General features: G+C 40.9%; 4 protein-coding genes across 13 annotated transcripts; 3 read left to right on the forward strand and 1 right to left on the reverse strand.

The window, feature by feature from the left end:
- The first annotated feature begins 1683 nt into the window (after positions 1–1683).
- Positions 1684–9399, forward strand: LOC135672923 (transcription factor PCF6-like). 8 transcript variants are annotated; one of them, XR_010513174.1, is made up of 6 exons: positions 1684–2298; positions 2556–2734; positions 2845–4392; positions 5176–5317; positions 7964–8009; positions 9008–9257. XR_010513174.1 is itself a non-coding variant. In XM_065181419.1 (4 exons), exon 3 carries the CDS (start codon positions 3001–3003, stop codon positions 4345–4347), a length of 1347 nt encoding a protein of 448 aa, XP_065037491.1. In that variant the 5' UTR covers positions 1684–2298; positions 2556–2734; positions 2845–3000; the 3' UTR covers positions 4348–4392; positions 9021–9399. The 8 variants fall into 8 exon arrangements, 3 of the variants coding, with proteins under 3 accessions (XP_065037491.1, XP_065037492.1, XP_065037493.1); XR_010513173.1 differs by having other exon boundaries at positions 9021–9257; XR_010513175.1 differs by lacking the exon at positions 7964–8009 and having other exon boundaries at positions 9021–9257.
- Positions 9015–13108, reverse strand: LOC135672925 (F-box protein At5g46170-like). Of its 2 annotated transcripts, XR_010513178.1 has the most exons (3): positions 11671–13108; positions 10423–10581; positions 9015–9316 (listed from the first exon to the last, which is right to left on the reverse strand). XR_010513178.1 is itself a non-coding variant. In XM_065181422.1 (2 exons), the coding sequence occupies exon 1, from the start codon at positions 12898–12900 to the stop codon at positions 11707–11709; it is 1194 nt and encodes a 397-aa protein (XP_065037494.1). In that variant the 5' UTR covers positions 12901–13108; the 3' UTR covers positions 10177–10581; positions 11671–11706. The 2 variants fall into 2 exon arrangements, 1 of the variants encoding a protein (XP_065037494.1); XM_065181422.1 differs by lacking the exon at positions 9015–9316 and having other exon boundaries at positions 10177–10581.
- A 764-nt stretch (positions 13109–13872) lies between these two features.
- LOC135672926 (peroxisomal membrane protein 13-like) lies at positions 13873–18691 on the forward strand. The gene is made up of 5 exons (XM_065181426.1): positions 13873–13994; positions 17211–17435; positions 17515–17801; positions 17986–18078; positions 18166–18691. Exons 1-5 carry the CDS (start codon positions 13970–13972, stop codon positions 18370–18372), a joined length of 837 nt encoding a protein of 278 aa, XP_065037498.1. The 5' UTR covers positions 13873–13969; the 3' UTR covers positions 18373–18691.
- A 726-nt stretch (positions 18692–19417) lies between these two features.
- LOC135585237 (pyruvate dehydrogenase E1 component subunit beta-like) lies at positions 19418–24371 on the forward strand. 2 transcript variants are annotated; one of them, XM_065181424.1, is made up of 5 exons: positions 19418–19672; positions 19945–20045; positions 20134–20177; positions 22324–23299; positions 23748–24371. In XM_065181424.1, exons 1-4 carry the CDS (start codon positions 19573–19575, stop codon positions 23294–23296), a joined length of 1218 nt encoding a protein of 405 aa, XP_065037496.1. In that variant the 5' UTR covers positions 19418–19572; the 3' UTR covers positions 23297–23299; positions 23748–24371. The 2 variants fall into 2 exon arrangements, with proteins under 2 accessions (XP_065037496.1, XP_065037495.1); XM_065181423.1 differs by lacking the exon at positions 23748–24371 and having other exon boundaries at positions 22324–23558.
- The last annotated feature ends 1294 nt before the right edge of the window (positions 24372–25665 follow it).

The following is a 25665-nucleotide window of genomic DNA, read 5'->3' on the forward strand; positions in this document are numbered from 1 at the left end:
TATTCTTGCCCACGCCACTCCACTGGTATGACAATAATGAGCTCAAGGAAAGCACAAGTAATTAGAATCACTTGAGAAAATATTTTCATCTCTAATTCCTTAAATTCCACTTTAAATCATTTTGATCTCCTAAACTCACTTTGAATAGTATTAAAAAAAGATCTAATGTCTTCACCAAATTATATTAATGATGAAATTGATTCTAACACCTTAAGAAGGCATTTGAATCTCACCAAAGAACCTACAATCATTACATTTGGACCCAAAGACAATCAATTTCTGCACAATAATAACTCCAATGAAACAATTCCTTGTGTTCATATGCTCATCCACTTGTCTTAAATGAATGATAGGTTATAAAAGCTCTTGCATTATGTATGTTTAGTTATATATCACTTTCAAGAAAACATTACATATTAGTGGAAAGACTTTGTCTTGTTCTTGAATGAATGATGATCTTATCAGTCAAAGTTGGATTCTATGTATTCTTGAGGCCATAACATTTTGAGGATATATAGAGATTTCTTGCATGCTGGACTTACTCCAGCACTGTGACAAAACATCCTTCAATGATTGTAATATATTTTACCAATTAAGAAGTCAGTCAAACAAAAACAAAACCATTTAGTGATACTTTTGCAGTCAAAAATCTATTCTTTTGTCATACTTAAAGAGGCATTTACAGTGACAATAGTATGTCATCTTAGATGATACATTATACTTCATTCATTATAAGGAAAACAAAAGTTCAATTAATTTTCTTGGACAAGAAGAAATCTGCAGAAAAAGAAGAACTCCCAACATCAGCCAAAAAAATAAAAGAAAGATTTCCAAGCAGTAAGCATCAAACTTTATCTTCTTTTTTACTAATTTATTATTATCACAATTTTATTATAACATGTAAGTCTACAAGTGTAACATCAATGTTAAATGATGAGTAATCAATCATAAGGATGTAAACAGAGCCATGGGGGAAGCACCATAATTATGATCTCAAGGAATAATTAATTAGACTTCACAGGTCCTTTTTCTTCTTCCACTCATCCCTTAACAAATAGATATCTCTATATATGGTATAATTTTTTTTGTCATTAATGCATTAATGTGCACAGTATTAATGTCCACTTGTTTTACTGTTAGCCAAATATACACTCACTGTAGTAAGAAAACATTATATTAATGGAGTCCCCTCTTTATATTTTTCTCATTAATTTTCTGTTTATTAAGCCCATCCCATCCCTCCCTGCCTTCTCATTATTGCTTCACTAAACAATCTTCAGAAAATGTATCTTACCAATTTATGTTAACCCATTCATCCACCTGCCCTATGAATGGACAAAGAATTGGGTCCCGCAGTGGTCGTCGCGGCAGACAGCCGTGCGGGTATGTTAGTGAGTTCAACTAAGAGAAGAACGATTTCGTAAATACGATTAAGCTCAGTTATTGCACCGTCCCAACAGACACCGATGAAACAGTAAGAGAATCCAACGAGAAGAGAACACGTCTGTGAGTTTTGAAGATTTCGACAGTGTTGACGAGATGTGGTTTGGCGAACGGGTGTTTGGTGTCGCAACAGCAGACGGAAGGCGGGCAGGGGGCGGGCGGAAAGGTAATTAGATAGACGATGAGGGGTAAATGGGAAGGAAAAGTCCGTTCTATAAAAACGAGGAGAGAGAGAGAGAGAGAGAGAGGGAAAAGAGGGGACGGCGGTGTGTCTCGACCTTTCCCGATAAGCTCGACCATTGCTCGAATGGGAACGCCTAGGGTTTCGATCCACGAGCTTTCTCGCCAATCTCTTCCTCCCTCCCTCGCTATCTGGATTAAACTAGGATTTCTCGGCAAAAGAAATTTATAATCTCCCATCTTTCTCCGGCCTTTCTTCCTTGTTCCCCGATTCCCCTAACTCTACCACTAGCTCCTACGCTTCTTGCTGCAGCTGTTACTGCTGTTCGTTCACCGTCGCTGTCGCTCTTCTTGCGCACCGAGGAAATTGCGGGGGGAGACGAAGAGATCGAGGACCAGTAATGGCGGATTGTTGTCCGAAGCGGGCGTAGCACCTCGACGAAGATTTTGCTGTCGTCTCATTCGGAGGAGAGGAGAGGCAGAGGCTGGAGGGCGGCATTTGCGGAAGGAGCTGTTTGGCGCGTCGGTCTTGATGAGAACTGGAGGAATGCACGTCGATCGGGGCTCGTCTGCTTCTAATCCGGAGTAAAGGATCGATTTTGGGGGGTGGGATTCTCTTGTGCTTGGAGATTGAGTGGGTAGATCTGGAAGGCGGAGGCATTAAATTGTCGCAAGGTGAGATTTTCTCGGAGAAACGAGATATTCATGAGTAATACGGATTATTTGTCGCTGAGATTTCGGTCGAGTTTGTTGTCTGAGAAAGCTTTCGTTTTTTTCTTCGCTTTGCGTTTGCTTGTTTTTGTGTCTGGTTCGGCTTCGTCTTTAAAGCAGCTGCTAGGATTAAAGGTGCTGCTGCCTTTTGGTTCGTGGATTTATGTCTACTCTCTTAATAACCCGTCAGAATTCGGTGTCTTATACTGCCCTCGTCACAGACGTTGCTGCTGTAGCTGCTGCCTTCATGTCGTTGTGCTGATTTCTAGCCACCCGACGAGCCAGCGCGAGTAGCGGGAAGAAAGAGAGGGAAAAGGAAGCCAAGAACAGCTGATCGCCGCTGCCAGAAAAAAAGCAAAGGCTCCGAGCTGACTTGTCCGGCCACCTACTTTGTCTACAGGTCTCGCATTTCCTCTCCATTCTTTGTTTTCTGGTCTCCTATCCTTGCTGCTGCACTGCGGTTGTGAACTCGCCATGAATGCTGAAGGACGGCCTTCTGCTAACTCCCAGAAACCCTAAGTCCCGGAGTTGCCATAGCCCCTCAGTCTCGCCCACACCCACCACACTCCACTTGCAGGAAGGAGATCGAGGGGTAGATATAATAAGGAGTGGCCGATCACGCGATAAAGATCCTATCTTTGTGCCCAGGAGAGGCATGAGAGCAAGATGGAATTGGAGGAGAACGACCACGCTTCCAAGAGGTCCCGGATGATGTGCAACGGCAGTCAGGCGGCCAAGATACGGCGCAAGCAGCTCGCGAGGGACGACGACGAGGACGGAGAGAAGAGGAAGGGCGAAGGAGGGGCTGATGCCAACCGCATCGGGTCCTGGCAGCATTACCCGTCGTCAAGGATCTTTCGGGTCTCGCGAGCCTCCGGCGGCAAGGACCGGCACAGCAAGGTCTACACCGCGAAGGGCCTCCGCGATCGGAGGGTCCGTCTCTCCGTCTCCACCGCCATTCAGTTCTATGACCTCCAGGACCGCCTTGGCTGCGACCAGCCGAGCAAGGCCATCGAGTGGCTAATCAAAGCCGCTGCGGCCGCCATCAACGAGCTTCCTCCGCTCGATGGCTTCCTAAAGCCACCGCACCCTAGCGGGGAAGAGATCATGGAGATCAATCCAGATGTTGAGTGTAGCTACAATCAGCATCAACAACAGCAGCATCAGTCGAGCAAGTCGGGCTGCAGCAGCACCTCGGAGATCAGCAAAGGCTCGGTTCTGTCACTCTCACAGTCAGAGAGCCGCATCAAGGCCAGAGAGCGAGCACGAGAACGAACTGCGAAGGACAAGGCGAAAGATAGAGACGACAGTGGCCCCATTGTGGCGTCCCATCACCAGAACCAGAACCCGAACCCGTACCCGAACCCTCAGACCCCCTCCTTAACTACTACCTTCACGGAGCTTCTTACTGGTGGCGGCAGCGTCCGCAATAATTCCAACGTAACCGCTGCCGTTGCAGGCCAGAACTCCGACCGCAGTTGCATTCAGAAGCAAATCTCCACAGCGGATTACTTCGTCCAAGCTGGTCTCTTTGCTCAGCCGCAAAAGAGTCACCAGCTGCCGTCGAGTTTTCCCTCCCAATCCCACTTTGGGAACAGATCCCCGATGGGAATGTTGCCATTCAACATAGCTGCCACTGGCCACCATCCCGAAATGCAGCAGTTATTCTTACAGGACCATGTCTTCCCCGTCTCGGCAGTGGCAGCGTCAGGGGATTACAATCTCAACTTCTCAATTTCTTCGGGAATTGCAGGTTTCAGTAGGGGGACCCTTCAGTCCAATTCACCAGCTCAGATGCCTCAGCAGCACCATCACAGTCACAACAATCTACCGAGGCTCTCTTCTACCGTTGACGGATCGAACCTGCAGTTCTTCTTCGGTTCTGCCGCTGGTTCGGCTGCAGCCGCCACCAGCGCAGAGAATCAATTTCCGGCAGGGATGGACGGCGGCCTGCAGCTCTGCTATGGGGATGGCTATCGGCATTCAGACCTCAAGGGGAAAGGGAAGAGATGAGTTAATCAGAAAAAAAGATGCCATTTTGTGCATACTCCATTGCTGGTAAGAAGTTCTTCCTGCTGCTTTCCTTGCTATCTAAAAGATTACATTTTTTATCTATTTTTTAATCAAATGATCTTGTCTGCTTGCTACTTAGTCTTTTTTCTTTTTTTTTTATTCTTCCGGACAACTTTTTGGATTTTGGTGTGTTATTGTCTTCCGGTCCCTTAATGGATTTTAGGATTACCGTTCTCGAGGTTGCATGTCTCAATTTGATTTCCTTAGCTTTTATAACCTAAGGATGCACACCTTTGAAAGGGCTTCAATGGTGGATCGACAGGTGGCCATGCCGGGATTTTATAGCATTCTGTAGTTGTGTCTCATTTTGTTTGGCTAGACCAAGTGTCAAAAGGTTAGGAGTAATAAAGTTGGAACCCCATTAAAGAGTAGTCTTGTTGATGCCGGCCATTCGTATAACATCTACTGTAGCCCGACACTTTTGTAGTATGAGTTTGCACTGCACCTGTACTTGCTGTTTCCTTGCTTATTGGACCCTGTGAACCGGATTCAAAAGTTGGTTCTCGGACATAGAAGTTGCCGAATGCCTTCATGCACGAGAATGATAAGATCTCATGCTTTGATGGTTGGTATCTGCGAAAGTACATTTATGCTTGTTGGAAGCTCGATGTTATATTGGTTATGTGAAAGGAAACCAACACATACTTTTTTAGGCTTCAATGGTGATAATATCTAAGCATTAAAAAGTTTGGACAAGGAGAAAAATCGTCTTAGTCCTGTTGAGAGAAGTTCTGAAAAAATAATAATGTTAACTTCTACCTCAAACAGGCTTATACTACAACTAGGAGACATGAAGGTATATTCTATCTGTAAAGTCCGAGTTGGAGAGTGATTAGATGGTATCAGTGGTAAGATTATTGCGTGATAATGGTCTGACAATAAGAGAAAGAAACTACCTAATGGGTTCCAGGTAAGTGATTGAAACTTTTTGTACTCTCACTTGCTATATATTTCTTTCTCTTCTATATTAGAGTTTTTTTTTTTTTCACATTCACTTTTTGAGTTTCAGTTCCTCAACATTTCCAATTTAAAAGCAGAAAAAAAAATATTAAGTATGAAAAAATGACATTAGAACCAAAAGAAAAGGATATTTTTATTCACATTTCCTCTAATAAAATACTTCGTTTAAGATAGAATGAATATATTCTGATAAGTTTGATTTACAATATCATATTATGATGAGATTGATTGAAAATACCACTTAAGCTCCTATGATTTTTTCGTGTTTAAAATAACTTATACATATTAAAAAATATAGCATATAAGCTCATCTCATCAAATTTGAGTTAACAGACGTTGGAGTCTGCTTTGCTTATGTGACATGTTGACCTATAATAAACTATTCATATAATGATATGTATAATTTAAATAAAAAAATAATTAATTTTAACTCTTGTGGTTTTGATCATAGACCTTCTTATGGTTTTGTTTATGTCTAAAATAATCTTTATATTTTTAAAAACATAGTATATAAGTCCCTCCCGTCAGGTTGAGTTGACAAACGTTAGAGCCTGTTTACGTGGCATGTTAACTCATAATAAATTATTAATATAATAACACGCGTAATTTAAATTAAAAAAATTGAGACCATCATCAATAGCGGAAGGAGGTGTCGTCGTGCAAGCGACCACCAGTAGTAGCATCGAGTCACTACAGCCTAGTAGGACATCATATGCACGCAACCTCTCTCATGCTTACGATAAGCTCAGGAGCTTCCGGTCTTGCCTCAGGTGGATATGCATCGACCAGTCCAACGCAAGGTATACAATGGTCTCCTGATCCCTCTTCCTCCTCTTGGGTATCTTCGTCCCTATCTATCACGGCCTTAGCTGGAATTGCCTAAGGCGTGAGGTACTATTGCGGTCAAGATGCGAACTTAGCTTGTGTTGCTTAAGTCACGCTTCGCCCTTGCAATATTGCTCCGCAAAGATCAGCCCACTTGCAACCTCTCGTAGGTCCCGAAGGACCTGTAAAAGAGAAAGTTGATTAGTTCGAAAGAATGAGCGACGGACAAGTCCCGACGTCTCACGAAAGGGGGAAGCTTTACAAGCAATTCAGTGAGCACCTTGCGTGCACAAGAGAAAAGAGGGAGAGGGGAAAAACAAGGACTTTAGAAGGTTGAACGAACAGTTGCAAGTCCACAAATAACTGCTCACCGGGTGCCGAGCGCGATAACAAGTTCCCGTCAAGGTAACATACGAACTTGCGAAAGGTTATTCAACGCTTGACACTATACCGAAGCCCCATCCAGCCTTGTGCCACCCAGAGGGTTCTAAGGGGCTGAGATGGCTGATGTTTTGATGAGCGGAAGCGGACTGCAGAAAATAGCCTGTGGTACACGAAAACGGAGCTATTTTGGGGCTGTTTTGCTCGGTTCAGTGAGCGGTCGCTTTGTAGCGCTGCAACTTGTTCGAACTTACATTTTTATAAGCAAAATGACTCAAAACCAAGGCAAAACATACTGTCAAGTAGTTGTACATGTAGATGAGAGCGACGAACGGTTCGTTGAACGGAGTTGTTGCGGGTGCGCGACGACTGTTCGTGATATATCGCCTCTCATTTCGTCCTCTCTTGTGCCCCCCACCCATTGCGTCTACGACGTGGTGGTTTGACTCTCTCTTTCCTTTGCCTCCGGCCTCTCCTACCTCCACCTCTTCACCTTCGTTCGTCACTACGGCCTCTGCCGCTTCCTCTTCCTTGATAAGATAGACTTTTTTCTAAACTTAAATTATACATGTTATTATATTAATAATTTATTATGAGTCAGTATGTCACATAAGTAGATTCTAACGTCCGTCAACTCAGAGTTGATGGGAGAGACTTATATATTATGTTTTTAAAAATGTGGATTATTTTAGACATAAACAAAAACATAATGGCTTAATTGGTGTATGACCAAAATCACAGGAGCTAAAATAGATTCATTTTTTAGAATTAAATTTATATATCATTATATTAGTAGTTTACTATGAGTCAACATAACACGTAAGTATAATTTAATGTTTGTTAACTCAGACTTGACGAGAGGGGTTTATATGTTACGCTTTTAAAAATGTAGGGGTTATTTTAGACACAAGTAAACCATAAGGGATTAAATGATCTATGGTCAAAACCATAGGGGCTAAAATGAACATTAACCCATTAAAATATCTAGTTATGAAAGATAAGATGTTGTATTTATATATCAACTCTGATTGCATCAAGAAACATCCTTTTGTGCTTCCAGTATACTTCGATTCATCCTTTTTCTTATCCCTTCTAAGATTTTAATGATGTTTACTTCATTGACTTACCCACATTGCACTCTATATTTCCACAGAGAGAGCATGTGCGGATGCCTTAAGTGGCAGCAATTCCTGAAAATTTTTAATCATATTCAATTGTGCTTCATTGAGACTTCATCACTTTTCATGTACGAATTCACAATTCATGACATTTTGTTGGTAAGATTTTGATCATATTCATGTGAAACTTCTGCTTCACCGAGACTTCATCAGTTTTCATGTACGAATTTCGGATTGGTTTCCGCCATTCATCTTGTTTTTCTCTTCCCCAGGTCATTTACATAATCATGTCGACGTTACTCCCGTGAATTTGCTAAGGTGATTTAAGTTTGCTGAACGACCTTCTGTTTGTTTCAAGAATAAAATTTACAAGTGTATTTGCTGTTGGCTCCATCTTGATGGTGAATCATCAAGGATTTTTGCTCTCATCGTGCTTCTAGATATTAATTTCTCTCGCTGGACTTTGCATGCGGCTGTTAAATCTCAAAGTAGAAAACTCCCATTACGTTTTATTTTGTATTTTGTTGACTATCACTTGCACTGACAGTTGATACAGCTGTTAGTTTTACTATCTTGGAATCCATTTATATGGGACTTTGACTTATCTTAACCGAGTGCCAATACATTTCAAGCCAAGGAGCAAGTTAAGTTTACAAGTTCATCCTTCATAGATAAAGTTATAGAGCTTAGACTTTGGATTTCTTCTTAGTGAATGCTATTTCAATTGTTAATTCATTGCACTAAACCATCCATTATGGAAACTGATACTCTTCCAGTGATGAATAATCTGTAAAACCTCAGAGATACTAATACCCTTTACATTTCGAGACCAGTGACAACAGGAAGCACCATGTTTAATGTTAGGGCTACAATTTAGAAGCTAAAAACCTTGATCTGGGTTCCCATTCTTGGCTTACACCATTGTTGGCTTCCTGTGAACAAAGATGCTTACATTCAGATGCCATTACTGATCACTGATTCACAGATTTTGTGGCTCTACACTATTCACTTGTGTTCTCTAGTCTATAGACTTTGACTCCTGATGTTAATTACATGCTTCAGGAGTTGCAATAAAATATTAATATACTAATAGTAGTTTTTTTTTTAATTTTCAAATTCTGCAGCAGTTAGATTTAATGGTTGTTGATGGTAACATGTTTTTCTAATATCATGAATGAAACCACAGTCAAGCTCATATTTCTTTATACTAGATTCCAGTTGAAGTCAGATGAAGATATGTCATGCCCTATAACTGTCTACATAGATATATATAGTTTATTGTGTTCCACGCCTAAATGATACTAACAAGCACATAGATGGATGATGCAGGAAAGCAACGACTGCAAAGCATGGAAATGGCACCTTTCCTGGAATATTGTTTGCAGCAAGGACTCCAGTAGAACTGTGGTCAAAATCAGAATTGCTTTGTTCTTTGTTCTCATCAATTGCATTCATATCATGTGTGAGACAGTTCTATCATTGTGTGATTGCAGAGTGAAACCTGGTTATGTAATGGTAAACAATCCATCTTTATTGCTTGCTTGTGGATAAGACACCATTTAAGCAGATGAAGGCCCTTTCAGTGTGGTCTTTGTTCACTCACAGGGAAGCTACTCATGTGCCATCTGAAACACGAAAAATGCCAGCCATGAAAGGTATGTATGTGTTGCTCAGAGTAATAAAATGTGCAGATTATATTTCATCTTTATAGATGTTCTACACTCTGCATCGATTTGCTGTGTCTGAATGTTACTGGTTCAACAATTATGCTTGTGTGTGTATGATGATCCCACGAGGAGACTTCCTCGACAATTACATTCTCAGTAGATATGTCAACTAGAAACCTCTCATAATATGCAGAATTAGAGTTCATGCAAGATAAAATGATTTCTTTTCGGCTGCCTTCTGTGCATCAAAAAAGACGGCGATGTTCGACAAGCATCTATGTTAATGTGAGAAATGCAGCAAATATAGCAAATTAGTGAATTAAACTGATTAGAGATACAATTCATACCAGAATACTGAACACTGAATGATACACAACATTTGTCAAACCACATAGTAAATGGAATTGAACATTGAAATGCAAAGTTATGAGAGGATTCACACATGCTATTAACACATACATTGTACTTTGAAGCAGACATACACATTTCTCTAATAGCTGCTTCCTACCTCATAAAAAGGAAACCCTAATTTGCCAAAGATAAAACCAAAAACGGCAAAGGCAATTCCCTGTCTATCTGACAGATTAACAGTGCTGAACCTGAGATTACCTTCCTGAACAGTCTTATAAAACAGCTTGTGCAGTCTTTCAAAAGCCTTCGCAAGCAGTGCAATATATCCAAGCAAAGCATCCCCAGCATTCCAATTTGAGAAATATAAGATTTTAATCATTCCAATAAATAGCCACAGGAACATCATTTGACATTGAAAATGTAATTAAACAGACGATTTGCTGAGAAAATAATGCACACAACACCCATTGAGAAGTGGAGCTTAAAAATCAATTAGGCACAGCGTTTTGACATATTAGTAACATGAATGAGTCGAAGGTCATCGACATGAGCACGCTAAAGTTACAATAAATCCATTATTGGATGTTACAGTCAACCATTCATGATTTAAAAAATGTACAAGCTATGACGAAGATTACACATAATAACCATCATAAATGCCTTTACTCATGGAACAAGTCAAAAAAGAGAGGAACATGTTGTATGTCACTTACGAAGAAATCTGGCTTTGCTGCTCGATATTTGTGTTGTATAGTCACTGGATTAGAAGATGAGTTAACAAGTATCACTTCATATGAAGGGTCCAAACTATTCTCCGGTTGCCTTTAACATATTTAATATCCGTCCTCTATGGGGCATCATAATCCATAAACCTAAAAATTCCACAAGAAGACATGTTAAATATTCATGTTTACCATAGAATTATGATATAAAAGCAATTCATAAATATTACAGTTGAAACTGCTAATAAGTAACTGCTTTAATTTTCCTATTCTTAAATACAAATTGAAATAATTAAGTCTTCGTATAGCCAGATATATATCTGATGCCAACGACGAGAAGAACAATGACACTTAAAGACAGGTAACATATCAAAAGTTGTTGCTAGATATAACCTCTTACTGGCTTGATCTACAGAATCATGTAAGTCGCCAATACCACAAAAGGCTTATAAATAAGCTTACATTTATAAAGTCGATATTGCATAGTCATTCGTCTATTATTGATCCAAATCATCCAAAATATTCTTAGAAAGTGTACACTGGTTGATGACTAAAAAATATTCTTAAAATCGTCAACATGCTTTTGTGTTATCAAACCAATCAAATGGCGGATCGACTAGATAAATGACCTAGGGTGATGATTAATGATTCCCTGAAGCAGCTTCATATGATCCACATATACATTCCTATGAGATTCTGTTTGCTAAGGTTTTGAGCTGGAGCTGGATAATCTTACTTTACAAGGCACAAATAACTAATGCAATTCAAGAACGACACATAAAAGCATTACATCATTTAAAGAAAATAAGCTTTCAAAAAATTTGAAGATTTGTAATTAGCTACGCAGATGCGCTATATGGTCCAAACTTAATCTCAGGAACATATGTTCAAGCAATAAAATAAAAATAACCAATTCCAAGGAGAACGATGTACGATCAGCAGCACCAGATAGGTTCATATTAACTCTAATTTCTATATGTGTTTTAATAAGATAGTCAATTGTTTCTTGTTTATAAATATAAAATACAAATCATTATGCAGGTTTCCCATGAACAAACATTCCTTTTCCTCTATCTTATCGGCTATGAACAATAAACAAGATAGATTGCAGCAGTAGGTTCCCCCAAGCAGTAAGCAGACATCTGACCTAAATTATTTCCATAACAATCATATAACTTGGATTCAAAGACAAACTTCAACATGGAGAGCTCCATTACATGAGCAGGATTCGATTTTTACCTCTAAAGGCTGAATTATGTTGCAGTTATTTCAGACTCAGAAGGAATTCATCTCAAGGCTGTGAGTCTTCCTTTTCATTAGCATCCTAATTGCCGTCCGGTATGGCTCTTCAAATGTATCTGAGACCCAGCAACCATCAGAGAAACCGATGGATTGACCAACAACACCACCGACCGCCTCCCCCGTCCGCTCCTCACTTGGTCTGATTGCCAACAATGTTGCACCCTTCAACACCATCTCACCGGGCAACTCCAGCTGGTGTGCATACCACAGGCGCATGTTTAGTGCCGGCAGAAGCGTCCGGTGTGAGCTCCCGGAAGACATCACTGGCTTCGTTCGTAGTTCTTGTAGCTGCCGGCGATCCAGTGTCAGCAACCCCTGCCCATCAGCATCTGTCAGATCTAATCTCTCTAAGGTCTCGTTGTCGGCCACGATCGGATGGAGAAGGTAATGCCGCGCGGAAGCGGCAATCAGTGAGCTGATAGTCCACACGACCCTGCGTTTCAAGCTCCCATCGGCGTAGAACGATTCCGGGATGTTCCCGCAATCATCACCACCACAAGCGTCCTGGAAACTAGGATTTGGGTCAGGTTCTGAGGATTTGGCGGACATCGAGCACGAGGAGACTACGGAGGAGGCACCGAGGATAACGCAGCTTTCAAGGGTGCATCCAAAGTCGGCCTTCCACTTCAGGAGGACGCCGTCGTCGACGCCGAGCTCGCCGTAGGGTAGCTCGATGCGGAGGCGTCGGATTTCCTTAAAGTTCTTCAGGACCTCAGTCGGGGAATGGTGAGAGACCTCGGGAGACGAAGACGAAAACAACCCCGACTTCCTGGCGACGGCATCCGCGAAGGAGGCGGGGGAGAGCATTTGGCAGAGAGCCTCAAGGGGCTTGACGAGGCCGCCGAGGACGAAGCGAGCAAAGTGGGAGAAGACGCTGTGGGGCTTGTCGAAACCGCCGCCGGGCGCCGCGGGGGAGGGGTCGTCCGAGATGACGCAGTCGACGCGGACAACGACGTCATCGACGAGGGGGACTAGGTCGTGGAAGCGGCGGTACACGGCGCAGCAACGCCCCAAGGTCTTGACATCGCCAATCCGGTTAAAGATCACAAGCAACACCGAGTCCGGCAACCGGTCGAAATGGTCAATCCCCTCCTCCTCCACTGCCGGATCCCAGCGGAGCGGCCGCAACCCGTCCGGATCCGCCGCTCCTACGGCGCCAGAGGACATATTATCCAAAAAATAATCCGACAGCAATGGATCAAAAAGCAGGCCCAAATCCTCGAAAACCCTAGAAAGGCGCAATCTTTGGAGACAATCCGAGCGATTACAGCAGAACCCAAACTCCACCTCTGGAAGCACCCAAATTTGGAGCGCGACGGGGGAGAAGAAGAGTCTGCGAAAGCTTCGTCTTCCTTCTCGCTGCCAAATAAGCCTAAATAAAAGAACTCAAAGATAACAGTGGATAGAAGTGGATAAGAAAGGCAACTAATCCACACCTAATCCCAAATATTCTGACAATTATCTTTATGGATTAACAATAATTCAACTGCTTCCTTTCGTCTCCCTATGTCTCTATTATTAATTAATTATACATTTAATTAAATGCGGCAGCTGGCAGTTTCCATGTTGACCTTGTCGGTCAACTCGTCTGACTTCGAAGCACACCCACGTTGACCGCGCACACGATCGACATCCAATTCAATTCGCAAAGAACGCGCAACGTTGAATGAAGTTTATATTCTCATGTATTTTCCATATATATATATATATATCATACATTAATATTTTTTATACACGATTGATACAAAGCATAATGAAATGATAATAATAAATTTTCTACCAATAAAATATGATTCTATATTTATATGAAAATTAATTTCTTGACATGATTAGGTTACACCTATCGAGTACATATAACACGCATCTGATGTGGGTCGAGTCGCACTTGTATCCGATCAAATCAATGTCATCGGTCGTAGGCGAGTCCGAGCTTGATCGAATCGAAGGTTTGGTTCGGCTTGACTCGATCGAACCGGGTGTCGCGTGGATTTGACTCGAGATCGAGGTCTAGTCGTAACAAGATCCGAGTCCGTTTCATTGGCATCGGGTCGGATGCAGTCGGAATCCAAATCCGAGTTCGGACCCGATTGCTGGTCTTGATTGATCCAAAGCCTTATTTATTGACCGCATGACGTCCTCACGCGGTGTTTTAGGTTGGAAGCGAAACGATAGGGGTGATGGGAGGAAGCAGCGGTAGCGGCACTTGATGTACGAGTAGATTCGTATCGCCGTCGGCATGGGATCGAATTCTTCACCTCCAGGTCAGTGATTCTCCTTTTCCCCTCTTGCTGTTATCTGGATTGATTCCATCTTCCGTCGATCCGAATCTCGCGGATCCGCGTATGTAAGAATATTGTTAGGGTTTCGATCGATCGATTTGATCCCGTTTTTTGTCACGTTTGGTGGATCCAATCGTGTTCCTTGATTTGGTTTCGTTAGAATTGAGTTTTCCCTCTGGACTCGAAAGCTCCGACGATCTTGATTCCTTTTCCCGTAAGTGAATTGGTTCGATCGTATATCGTGGATTGTTGGTAGGCTTGCGTCCTTCTCTGGTTTACCTGCTGACAGTAGGAGTCGTTGATGATAGAAATTTAAGGATCTGGAGTAATTTATATTGGAAGGTCAATCGGAGATGTTTCTCTTTTCTGGACCATGGAACTTTGATCCTTCGGAATTTAGTAATTATTAGAACTGAAGATTCATCCTTTTTGTCTTTCATCTTTACTTAATAATGCAGCAAGATGGTTCCTCGGTAGAAAAAGGGGTGATTTTGGCTTGATTTGCCATATTTCTTTGCTTATGTCATTCGTAACTTCGATCTCATAATTCTTCTTGCTGGATCGATTGCTACTTGTTCGAAGAGAGCTTCTGTTTCGCTGTGGAAATTTCTTTTTCGTTTACAGTGACTTTTGGCTTAGAGTCTTATGTGCTTTACAGGTTAAGGTAAATTTTGTGGACGTTATATAAATATTACATTCTTCACACAGTTTATCTGTGTTCAAATCAGTTGCTAAACATGACGGAACGTTTTGCAATTGCCCTTGCAGTTTCTAAAAAAATACTAAAACACAATATGCCAGATTGTCATAGAAACAGTAGCAAAACAACTTTAGCACCTAGTTATACTCGTAATCTGGTATGCGTGAGCATTTTGCACCCTAATATGCCAGTTGGTAGATCTCTGTGGTTGGACATCATGGGTTGCACGAGCATTTTATTGGTTCTCAACTATTTGTTGGATCTTTGCTAGAATGAATTACTGGGAGATACTTATGCTGTTAAAACAACAACTATGTGGTTATACACACACACACACATGAGAGGAAGAGTTAGAGGCTTTAATCTTTCACTCAAACTGTAAGCTCTAAGTTAGCACAGCATGTTATTTGGCGCTTGGGGATAAATGCTCCTCTGTATCTCTAGAAACTAAATATTGGATTAATTGTCTTCTCTTAAGACATTTTTCTCTAGAAAGCTCGAAGTACCTGCAAGGCTTTGAGTCTGCATATCTTAGAAAATTTTGTTATTTTGTTCTATGAGGTATGTTCAGTTCTTTTTTTCTTTTTTTTTGTCTGTGTGGTTCCTTGGTCTTTCTTTTCCAAATATGCACTTCTTGTTTTGATTGCTTGACAACATGAGTTTTCTATACTACATGAGGCTATTATTTTTGTATTTCAATTTTTGCTTAGTGATGAAATTGGACAAGTTCCAATTTCTGATGTTTTCACACCACATATACTACTTTGTATACTACATTGGACTTAGTTGGGTAGCTTTGGAATTGGTTGCTTATCTCCCCTCAATATTCCGTTTTGTGGCTATGTGGATGTTGATGATAAAATAAGCAACTGTTTATTCTAAAGGCTCGGAAGAGATCGTAGTATATATGTTTTGAATTTAGTGCTCTGGGGCTTAATGTTTTGTTGTCATCATTCATGTCATGGTGGCCTCGTGATGTTGTAGATGTTACCTTAGCTTTATGTTTATGTGATTATTGTTATTCGTGGAAATAAAAACTTCAGCAGTTTGTAACCTGATAGCCTGTTTTATTGTCTCATGGTTGGTTCGACTACTGGCATATCAATTGATAACTGGATAACATGCATTTTATATTTGTGTCGGTTATCATTACCTGACAATCTATTTCTTCCGTAAGATATTACTTATGTTTAGTGGAAGTGTCCTATAGTTATCATAAAGAATCATGCGTAAAATATTTGACAGCATTGAATTGATTTGGATTGTTTCACTATTCATGAATATTGATTTTGACTTATGTTACTTTGTTATCCTCGTTTCTAGAATTTTCCATTCTAAGGTATGTGTCTATCTGCAAGCGGGATTGGTCTGTAGCAGCTTGCCCGAGTTTTCTTTTTCTTTCTTCATTCTGTGTGTTTGTGGTGGGGTTTGGGCTGCCCACCATCCTTATCCACTCCTGCAAATGCCATTTCTTGCATGTTTACTGTCAATTATGATTTTATTGACCACTGTTGGACTTTTTAAAGAGTATCAAATCTTCTTATAACTCTGGTGTGGTAGAACTGATAAATTTGTTTCACTAGACATTAACTAAGGCTTTTAAGTTAAGTATTATTTGACTGGCTAGCTAGGAAATATAGTCCTGGTCCGAAATTCCATACTACTTGAACTAGAGCAACCTGTGATGGGCCTAGCAGTAGCTGAGCTGAAGAGGATAGTGAGAAGGAAATACAACGTGATATTCAGTATTATGCATCGATGTACTTAATACTTTGGAGGCATTAATGGCTAGCTGAACATTCAGCAACATTTGGCCTTTACTACTGTTTCAACTATATAGTTCTTCTGCTTGCTAAGAAGCACGGTCACAGTTATGATACAATCATTCTTACACAACAAGTCTTATAAAAAATGTCTAATCGTGTCCCTTAATAATATATATATTTTTCACATCTTATTGTAATTTGGACTTTGTAGCAAATATTCACAACAGCACTTCAAATACAAATATATGCCCGATGTGCCGGAAAGTGTCCAACAACTGTCGGTCTCCAACTGGACACTGTCAGATCTGCATGGTTCTGGTCTAGACCTGTATGTCCAGGTTACCTTGGTCTATGTGCTGGTAGGTTGTCGGACCGCTAATTACTGACCGTACTGAACCATACCAGATGGTATTGCAAATCTTGATATATATCATCAGTAAGAAAATGTGTTGGTTTCATCTGCTCTCAATAGAGTTCGACTCTTGAAGACTTAGTCTGTTTCTGATCGTATGTATAAAAGATCCATCTATTTCATAATAGATGCTTGCTCCTGCATGTTGACTCCTTTGGCCACAGATCTTTCTGCTCAGCTTGGGCCCTGATTTCCTTTTCCTTGTGTGGAGATAGTGTCCCTATGATGTTTCTATTTTTCTATATATTTATATACTTGGTTTTGTGCCTCAAATGAGTTATGAAGTAGAATTGAATTGATATTAGCATGCATCTCTGCAGGTACTCTGCCACCAAAACCATGGGAACTAGCAGGGACTACATCTGGTCCTGCACCGTTCAAGCCCCCATCTTCTGGTAGTACTAGTGATGTTGTGGAAGCATCTGGTACTGCAAAGCCAGGTGAAATTGTTCCAACCGCCGACAGGAATGTAACTGCTAACACAACTACCCTTGCAAGACCTGTTCCTCCGAGGCCCTGGCAGAATTATGGAACTAGTTATGGAGGTAACCTGTTTGGACCTCTTTGGAACTCCTAACGTCCAGCAGTGTCATCATGGTGCTGAAGCTTCCGTTTCTAATGCAGGTTATGGTTCAAACATGTATAATTCAGGCTATGGTTCAGGCATGTATGGGGGTCTTGGAGGGTCATACGGTGGTGGCTTGTATGGTAATAATATGTACTCAGGGTACGGTGGTGGCTTTCATGGAGGTTCTGGAATGTATGGGGGTAGCATGTACAGTAGTGGCCTTGGTGGCCCCATGGGTGGTTATGGGATGGGCATGGGAGGCCCGTATGGTAATCAAGATCCAAATAATCCATATGGTCCTCCATCATCGCCACCGGGCTTCTGGATGTCCTTTCTCCGGGTGGTAAGTTGTTATTTTCGGAGCAAACTACTTAATGAAAATTGTTATTTGTTTTCTCTTTTTTTTTGCCTATTTATACCGTGTATTTTTGGATAACTTTTGCATAATTGTGTGAGACTCATTTCATCCTTGTTCTATTTCGGATCTGATTGTGTCCTTTTGTTCTATTTTGAAACATTGTTCGTAGATGCAAGGTGTGGTGAATTTCTTTGGTCGAATCTCTATTCTTATCGATCAGAACACTCAGGCTTTTCACATGTTCATGACTGCTCTCCTCCAGGTTAGCTTTCGTGGTCACTCCTGTCATCATCTTTACACTTTCAGAAAGCTTGGATGATTCATCATCACTGTTCAATATCTGTTTCAGCTTTTTGATCGTTCGGGAATGCTATATGGTGAGCTTGCAAGATTTGTTCTAAGGATTCTGGGCATCCGGACAAGGTCTAGGAAACAGCAGCAGCTCGGACCTGGCGAACTCCCTGCTCCTGCCGGGCAGCAGTACCTCGAGGGACCGAAAGCTCCATCCGGGGCATGGGACAGTGTTTGGGGCAACGATGTCAAGGGATCTGATTAATACCAATCCAAATTCATCAAGTCAAGAATATGGAAAACCAAATAACGGACACAAGAATATGCCCAACATGATCACATTAGCTCTGTTAAAGGCGCACGTTCTTATTATCTTCATGTGGGTAATGGGCAGTGGCTATGTCTCACTCTCTCTAGTCTGTGGCATATAAGGTGTGTCTAAGCATCGATAAGTTGTTCTATAATGAAGGAAACCGATGGATGATTCCGGATTTATATGGTGTAGATGATGTCAAGTTTGATATGTTTTCCCTATGTAAAAGTTGGTGCAGCATCAGAGTTGTCAATTTTTGTTGGATACTCCACATTTATCCTGTTTTTCTTGTGCTGATTTAATTGTGGGTGGGGAATTCATGCTTCGTGGTGTGGTCTTCTTTGTCTAAACCGATAACCCGTTTATTGGCCGAGCTCGTGGCTGGAAGGGTTGTGGATTGGCGGATTGGGTCGAGTTGATTTCTGAATTCATCGGTCGGATTGAATTATATATAGATGGCGAGGGAATAGCGCGGGTCAACCCATTGAGGAATTGTTCGAATTACGAGTTACGACTTTTGACGCGATTCATTCACGACTTCGTTAAGAACTCAATCCACGACGGCTACAACTACTGTTACGACCAAGGGATGGACGGGCACGTCGAAGCCGATGAAGTCTCATCGATGAAACCTATGCTTGGAAAAAAGGCTCAGCCGCTTAAAAGCAGAAAAATAAAAATAAAATTGAGAATGAGGATCCTCTCCAACTCTAAGTGTTCTGGTTATATTTCAATTGAAATCGTATCCGTCCAATCAAGAAGTATAAGATCTATACCGTTCAATGATGTACGTTCAGTGCGGTGCGACCAAGACGGTCAGAACTTCATGGATACGGTCCATATGCCCATGATCATAAATGGACGGTAAATATTTGATGTCTCAATGAAGGCACGGTTGAGATGAGAGAGTTGGACAGGTAAAAGGGACACGCTCGAATTGGAGAGGATCCTAGCCCAAAAGGCCCACACCCAGCGCTTCCTATGCCTCTCGCATCGGTGTTTCCGCCACCCGCACCAGCATAACAACAGCTAACACTCCCCACGGCCCCCCAATCCGCCCTCCTCAAACGAGCAGCCGACCTGCCCTAAAGTCTCACCAATCCCGCCCTCAGACCCCTCCCTCAGTCTCTGGACTCGATCTGCTTTTGGGAGATGGCAGCAGCACTGCAAACGGCGGCCCTCCTCTCGGCTTCTCCCAATCTGATCGATCCTCAGAGGTTTCGCGTCGGGCTGTTGGCAAGATCTCTTATAGGTCCGACTCTATCTACCCTTTTCCTGATTTATCGCGGTCGTGTTCCCGCTTGTTGAGTAATTTGCTGCCTTCCTTTTTCTTCGATGCCTTGTATCTTGATCCCCCTTCTCTCAGTGAAGTTATATGTGTGCTCCGGCTCTTCAATTGCGTTGATTTCGTGGGTTTTCCTGTTTCTTCTTTTTTGGAGGCAAACATGAAATCTTACTAGGATTTTCTTGTGTGACTGATTTGTAATCTAAACCTTTGGTATTGTTCGTCTTGTGCATTTCCAGGAAGGAGAGGAAGCATCTTCGTTGTCAGATCCGATGGTAGAACCTCCGGTTTCTTTAATGCTAAGTCTCGTAGTGGGAATTTCATCACGAATGCGGTTGCAGTTGAGTACTGAGTCACCTTACATTGTTCCTGTAGGATGTACTGTATTCTGTTACTGACTTATGTGTATCTTTTCTTATCCTCCATAGACTAAGGCTGATGCGTCTACAAGTTCCACCGCATCCAAACCTGGGTAAGCTGCTGTAGATATTGACATGCTGTATTCGTTGTTAGAGATTGCAATACTTTCCGCTAATCACTTGTCAATATCTTGCAAAATAGCTTGAGCCGCTAATCACTTTTATTTAATTGCTGATTGACGCCAATACTGGTGGCGTCTGGAATTTCTGTAGAAGCTTCCTCATATGCGTTGTTGTACGACTATGGAGAATGTTGTAACCTAATTTCATGTCCAGTAATGCTAATTTTCATTATGCATATTATAAACATTTTTTCCGAAATAACCAACATTAGGAAGTTAATGCTGCTAACTGAATCTGTGAGGCATAGGTGAAGGATTTTAATTCACAGTTATTGTCATTTGACACTGTGGTATTAGTCAAGATTATCATTTAGAAGATGTTGGGTGGACCACATGGTTTATATTAAAAGTGATTAATAAAAAGTTAGCTTTAAACTGGAAGAGAGAAGGGAGGCGGGAAGAGGAAGAGGGTTGATTGATCTGCCAATTCAGTTTCAATTTGCTCAATCTCATTCTCAGATCCTACACCATGCTTGTTGACAAGGCTTTCTTTAGGAGTTAAAACTTTCCAATCCATCCCCAGGTGTCAGGTTCTTGACACATTTGCCTCCTGGAAGAATGCAACTGGATGTCATAACATTGATTCACGATATTGAGAGCTTAAGATGTTGTGTTTGTTAACAATGATGGCAATTATGAGTTTATAACAGGACTAGGCACTACCACTTGTGTTTTCATGTATAGTCAGTCCTATTATTCTTATTCATCTTGATCATCATATACTCTAGATGTCTATCACTTCGCTAAGCATGACTCTTAGGTAATCTTAATCTGGAATTCTATTGCACCCTCATAGGCTTCAAGTTACCTTTCTTCATTTTCATTGCCATAGTACATAACAATCTCACCTAAGCCTGCACTAAAATTGCTTTTAGTTTTCGTGCAATGGATTATATTATTCTGTATTTATCAAAGAAAGAATCATTGCCAAGCTTAGGACACTATTCAACCTGTTGACAAACTATAAGCATATCTTTTATATACTTGTGTGTCATTACCATCTCTTTGTCATAGGTGCTTGTACATGTGAGTTTATTGAACATATAGATCGTCTTAAAATTTGTACATAGGATCTATTTTCCTTACAAGTCAAAGCAAAATTGACTCAATAACCTCACCTTTTCTGATAAATTGTTAAATCCTGATTTGTATCTTTGTTATGGTACTGATTTCTATCTAAAAGTTACTTTTCTGGACTCATTGATGAGGCTTTACCCATCATGTATCAACTAATTAGGAACCTGAATTTCTTCTATTTATGATATAGGAAGCAATTCTTACTACAGTTTGATACCACATCTTGACACTTGCATTTAGCAATCAAATGTATTCTAGTGAAATAATTAGGAGGGCCAAACCCACTGCATCCATGCTGCTAAACAAGATGAACATGCTGCATTAGTGTGTTATTCGCACTTGACCCAAATCCCATTAAGGCATGCTTGGTATATCTGAATATTAATTTGTACGATAAATTATTACTCTCATGCTAATTTTCATCACTTCACATGCCTTGCCACATTTCATTGCCTAATTTCCATTAGGCATTGGCACATTCATGTGCATTGAGCCTTCAGTAATTTTGATTTTGGCTTCTGGAGTTGGAAAAAAACTGCTTACAATTGGCTGTTATCCTGGTGGAAGGAAATAAGAGGAAATAATCTAAGAATATGTCCGAACATGCTTCTCACCTGCCTGTTTCTTTGCCATGATAGGTTCTTTGCCCCAAATAGAATTTTGTGGTTTTTGCCAAACATTCAACTAAAATCATGTCCATCCTTTAGCTTATGGTTTTGGTCTCAGAGTTATGCCCTTCACTTAGCAGTCATTCTTGGTGATACTAGATATAGAAATATATTATCTTGCATTTGCACCTTTGACTGATGCCCATTTCGCACAAGGTGCATCTCAGATTCATTTTGAAAATGCTTTTTCTTGTGTTCCAATCTTGTACTGTTGTGTTAAATAATTCATGCAACTGGACTGTCATGTTGTTTGTATCATATTAGAATTCACTCTTTCTTTCCAGGCCCTTTTCTGCAAGGTTCTGATTCAGTTTTTGTTTTGTAAATCTTAGACATGAGCTACTATTGTTCGAGGCTTTACGGGAGGGACTCGAAGAAGAGATGGACCGAGATCCTCACGTTTGTGTCATGGGCGAAGATGTGGGTCATTATGGTGGCTCATACAAGGTGACCAAAGGACTGGCTACAAAATATGGAGATCTGAGGGTCCTTGATACCCCCATTGCGGAGAACTCTTTCACGGGCATGGGCATTGGGGCAGCAATGACAGGCTTAAGACCTATTGTTGAAGGAATGAATATGGGTTTCCTCCTGCTGGCGTATAACCAGATTTCGAACAACTGTGGTATGCTTCATTATACTTCTGGTGGCCAGTTCAAAATCCCAATAGTTATCAGAGGGCCTGGAGGTGTTGGGAGGCAACTTGGTGCAGAACACTCACAGCGCCTGGAGTCATACTTCCAGTCGATCCCCGGCCTGCAAATGGTTGCCTGCTCGACTCCATACAATGCTAAGGGGCTTATGAAAGCAGCAATAAGGAGTGAGAACCCTGTGGTGCTGTTTGAGCATGTGCTGCTGTATAATTTGAAGGAGAGGATCCCAGATGAGGAGTATGTGCTTTGTTTGGAGGAGGCAGAGATGGTGCGGCCAGGAGAGCATGTTACGATCCTTACATATTCACGAATGAGATATCATGTGATGCAGGCCGTGAAGACGCTGGTGAACAAAGGCTACGACCCTGAGGTCATTGACATCAGGTCATTGAAGCCGTTTGATCTTTATACCATTGGGAATTCTGTGAAGAAGACACATCGTGTGTTGATCGTGGAGGAGTGCATGAGGACAGGAGGAATAGGTTCAAGTCTTAGGGCAGCCATCATCGACAATTTCTGGGACTACTTGGACGCTCCAATCATGTGCTTGTCATCACAGGATGTACCGACACCTTATGCTGGGACTTTGGAGGAGTGGACAGTGGTACAGCCAGCACAGATAGTAGCTGCAGTTGAGCAGCTCTGCCAATAAAAGGTGCTTCTAATATCTACTACTTGTTCTTGTGTGATCTGAGCTTGTTTCCGAATTATTTCCCGAAACTTACGGTTGAATCATTTTAGTATTACGTTCATGATTTTCCTAATCATATGTTGTAGCAAAAGCATATGTTATTTTCAGTAAGGTTGTTATGCGGACATTAGCTGGAAATAATGGTTCTTAGTTTGTAACGGCAACTTCATATTTGATTCATATTACAAAAACATGAGTAGGGAGGGATTCATGACCTTGTTAACATGGTGTTTAATGACTCGAGTCCATTGCTAATCAATTTAAGCTGTGGGATTTCTAAAAGCACACAAGTTTATTTTCTAGGAGGTGCAAGCTTTGTACTTAAAATATAATTGCCATCTGCTACTAATCTTCTTGTAATGCCTCGAAGCTTTATGAACTGTTGATAACTTGTTCTGTATCATCCTTTCAGGTCCAAAAGAAGAAAATAGAGGACTTTGCTTTATCTTGATCATTATTTGCTTGATGGTGTCGCGTTCTGATATCTTTAGCAGTCTTTTTTCTTTTTTTGCCCGTTTTAGAGAGAGAGAGAGAGAGAGAGAGAGAGAGAGAGTATTGGCTGACACCATAGGTTGGCAAAGAGAAATCTTCCACTACTACTATTTTAGTAGAGCCATAAGGAGACGTCAAGCGCTTTGGTCGTGTCTTTTACCAGTGGAAGTAGCTGAAGGACTGGGCACATAGTGGTGGTATGATAAGGGAAATATGACACGCCCATGTGTTATCCTTATCCAGTGGATACATGACTTGCTGCTACCATTCATGTTGGCAACACGTCAGGATCGTCGTTGACGGGCGCTGGAAAAGGGTGGGTGGTTGGATGCGATATGTTGAACGAACCTGTTTCCTATTCGTGGTGACGAACTAAGAGTACCAATTTTTCTTATTTTGTTTTCTTTCTGGAAAAGAAAAAAATATTATTAAGTTAATTTTTTTTTGAATATATAAATATATTATTAATTGGGAGAAAAATATGATTTGTTCAACTTTTGTATCAAACTGTATAATTATATTAAAAAACATTGATACTTTTTCATCTTTTTGATGAGATTCTTTTATGCATATTAACAAAAAATTACATATAAAGGAACTTAATAGTTAACAAGATATAAATACCATATAAAAGTATTATAATTTTATTAGTATAGAATCTGATGAGTTTATCACAAATTTGATGTTGAGAGACGAGTGACAAGAGATCATACAAAAAAGAATTATATTAGGGGTATACCCGATGAGGCCCCTTCGATGTTTAAATCAGTAAGTGGCTTGGAGGATTCGATCAATCGCCATATAACCTAAAGGGTGATGGTATGTCGCTTGTCTGTTGTCAAAATGTTGACCATATAGTGATGAGGTGTCAGTTGCACAATGTTGGGTATTGGTCATGTGGTCTTGAGGTGCTAAGTTATTAGTTATTTTTATATTATTACTCTCATATCACTTGCCCTCAATTGTGTCTCGACACATGTAGTGGAGTTAAGGCACAATGAAGGTTCAGTTTGACTGTCGACTAAAAGGTCAATTTGGTCATATTATTATCAAAAGGAGTGTTTTGAGTTGATTCAATCACATTATCGTTGAAAGTAGCACTTTAAGTTGATTTAGTCACATCATCATTAATAGAAGCGCTTTGAGTCATTTCAATCGTGTTGTCGTAGAAATGATCACTTTAGGCTAATTCGAATACGTTGTCAAAGGGAGTGTTCTAAGCCAATTAGATTGCATTTTTTTGTCAAATGAGCACTTTGGATTGATTTGATCACATTATCATCGAAAAGGAGTCCTTTAGGCCAATTCAGTCACACTATTATTGAAAGGAGAGCTTTGAGTTGATTTGATCTTGTTCTCGTCAAAAGGACTTTGGATTATTTATTGAAAGGAATGCTTTAGGCCCAATCGATTATATTATTGTTAAAAGGACTTTGGATTGATTCGATTGTATTTATCATCAAAAGGAATGCTTTTGGTCGATTTAATTGCGCTATCATTGAAGGAATCTGTTTTGTGCCAACTCGATCCCACTATCTTTGGAAGGAGTACTTTTGGTTGATTCAATCGCACTATCGTTAAAAGAAGCACTTTGGGTCGATTTGTTGTGTTATCATCGAAATGAGCACTTTGGATTGATTCAATTTTGGGTTGATTCAACTGCAATGTGAGGGATGTTTTTGGACTAAGTTAATCGGGTCATTATCAAGGATGCTTTATGATAGGATTTAACCACATCATTGTAGGAGATTTTTTGGTTGGATTTGATAGCCAGAAGATTGGTCGACAGTCGACATGACAAAAATCGAACTTCGTGTTAAAAGGTTTGAGCATCGTCC

The sequence above is a fragment of the Musa acuminata genome, chromosome BXJ1-5, assembly GCF_036884655.1.
Source record: "Musa acuminata AAA Group cultivar baxijiao chromosome BXJ1-5, Cavendish_Baxijiao_AAA, whole genome shotgun sequence".
In the NCBI taxonomy this organism is placed as follows: domain Eukaryota; kingdom Viridiplantae; phylum Streptophyta; class Magnoliopsida; order Zingiberales; family Musaceae; genus Musa; species Musa acuminata.